This window comes from Austrofundulus limnaeus, unplaced genomic scaffold, assembly GCF_001266775.1.
Source record: "Austrofundulus limnaeus strain Quisiro unplaced genomic scaffold, Austrofundulus_limnaeus-1.0 Scaffold918, whole genome shotgun sequence".
NCBI classification, from domain to species: domain Eukaryota; kingdom Metazoa; phylum Chordata; class Actinopteri; order Cyprinodontiformes; family Rivulidae; genus Austrofundulus; species Austrofundulus limnaeus.
In genome coordinates, this window is record NW_013953320.1 from 1 (window position 1) to 1,616 (window position 1,616).

At 36.8% G+C, this 1,616-nt stretch overlaps 1 protein-coding gene across 1 annotated transcript in view; it reads left to right on the top strand.

The window, feature by feature from the left end:
- Positions 1-1,040: 1,040 nt before the first annotated feature.
- otoa (otoancorin) overlaps positions 1,041-1,616 on the top strand; it is a gene marked incomplete at its 5' end in the record, with an annotated part of 21,743 nt that continues 21,167 nt past the window's right edge. Inside the window, 2 exon segments of the mRNA XM_014029525.1 lie at positions 1,041-1,108; positions 1,185-1,255. Of these exon segments, the coding sequence (XP_013884979.1) occupies positions 1,051-1,108; positions 1,185-1,255 (129 nt within the window).

Below are 1,616 nucleotides of genomic sequence, written 5' to 3' on the forward strand. Positions count from 1 at the left end.
TGTGTGTGTGTGTGTGTGTGTGTGTGTGTGAGTGAGTAGGACAGCTTGATGAAGTTCAGAGATAATCTGACCCATTCTGAAGTATTTCTAAGTTTTATAATGATTCCCATCATCAGAGCAGAAGTTTGACAGGAAATGAGAAGAAACTGTTTCACCATGTTTTCCTAACAGTTTGTCGTTGCTCAACTCTCCTCCCTCTCCTCCTGTGTGACACAACAGCTTTAAATAAGCCAGGACAGGTAGACAGGTAGACGACAGGTAGACAGCCATCCAGAGCAGAGCAGGTGAGGGAGGCTGAAGCAGCGTGCTCTCTGTCTGCAGCTTGACTTTTATTGCAATTCTTCAAACAACTACAAGAAAGAAAACACACAGTTGTAAGTAAAAACTCACATTTCTTATATTTCTTTGTAAAAAGTTGAACATTTACAGTTTTTTGTGTTTTGTGTATATAATAAAGGTTAAATAAATAAATATAATAAATATAAAGCATGTTAGTAATCAGTTGGTGTAAAAATAGATTTAGTGATGAATGCATTAAAATCTTTCGTTTTTTTAAGTACTAAATTTTTGACACATTATTACAAAGGTTATTAATCTCTGATAATTTGTTCTTTATGTCACGTATTTAAATGTGAAGTAAAATCACAGGAAGGTAAACAAATGATAATAAACAGGCAAACGACCAGGATGCAAATGTCTTGGACAGAAAATGACCCCACAAACAGGGTTCAGTCAAAAAAAAAAGAAAAAAGAAATTCAAACCTGGCAGGAAGTGAAGAAAATGACGTTGCACATTACCACATTTGTTTTTCGGTGCACATTGTCCTCAGAAGTCCTGGAAGTGTCCCTCAGGGTGAGAAAGTCAGGTTACCAGGGAGTGATTCAGCCTCTGAGGAGGAAGTTTCTCTCAGAACTTACAGGTTCCCTGCATGGACACAGGCTCCATGACAACCAGGCCTCTTCAGCATCATCTCACTAAAACTCAGATATTATTGTTTCACCAAGTGATGAAGCTAAACGTGTTGTGATCTTCTCCACAGGGACGTCTCCATGTCTCCACAGGGAGGACCGTGTTTCTTGATGCTCACTGTGTTCTGCACAGTCCTGGGTTGGTAACAACGTTTTAAAGCATCGACGTGTCGTTCAGCTTCTTCACTTCTTAAAGCTTTTTATGATGTTTACAGCTGCTGTGTGTCCAGCTGTGCCTCCAGATGTTCTGTCTGCAGACGACGCTTCCTTCATCGCCAAGAAACTGGTAGGAGATGTTCCCAAACGTTTGCTTTAAAAGAACTGTAATTTATTTATGTAACACATTAAAGCTGACCAAAGTGTTTTACAGTTCAGTCCAGACTTTTATCAAAAACAAAACAAATAGATACAAATACAGAAACACACTATAATATATGAAAAGCTCTGATTCTGTGTGGCCCCTGATAATTATAATAATGTGTTTACAAATCTGTCCTCCTGGCACAGAGGATTGATGTAGACTTTATTTATTATTTGGGCAAATTTATCATAAAGTGAAATGTTGGAAACAATATTAATTATTTGCCTTTATTTTTAATTTTAATTATTATTATTAAAATAGTAATTAATATAATATAATAAGACCC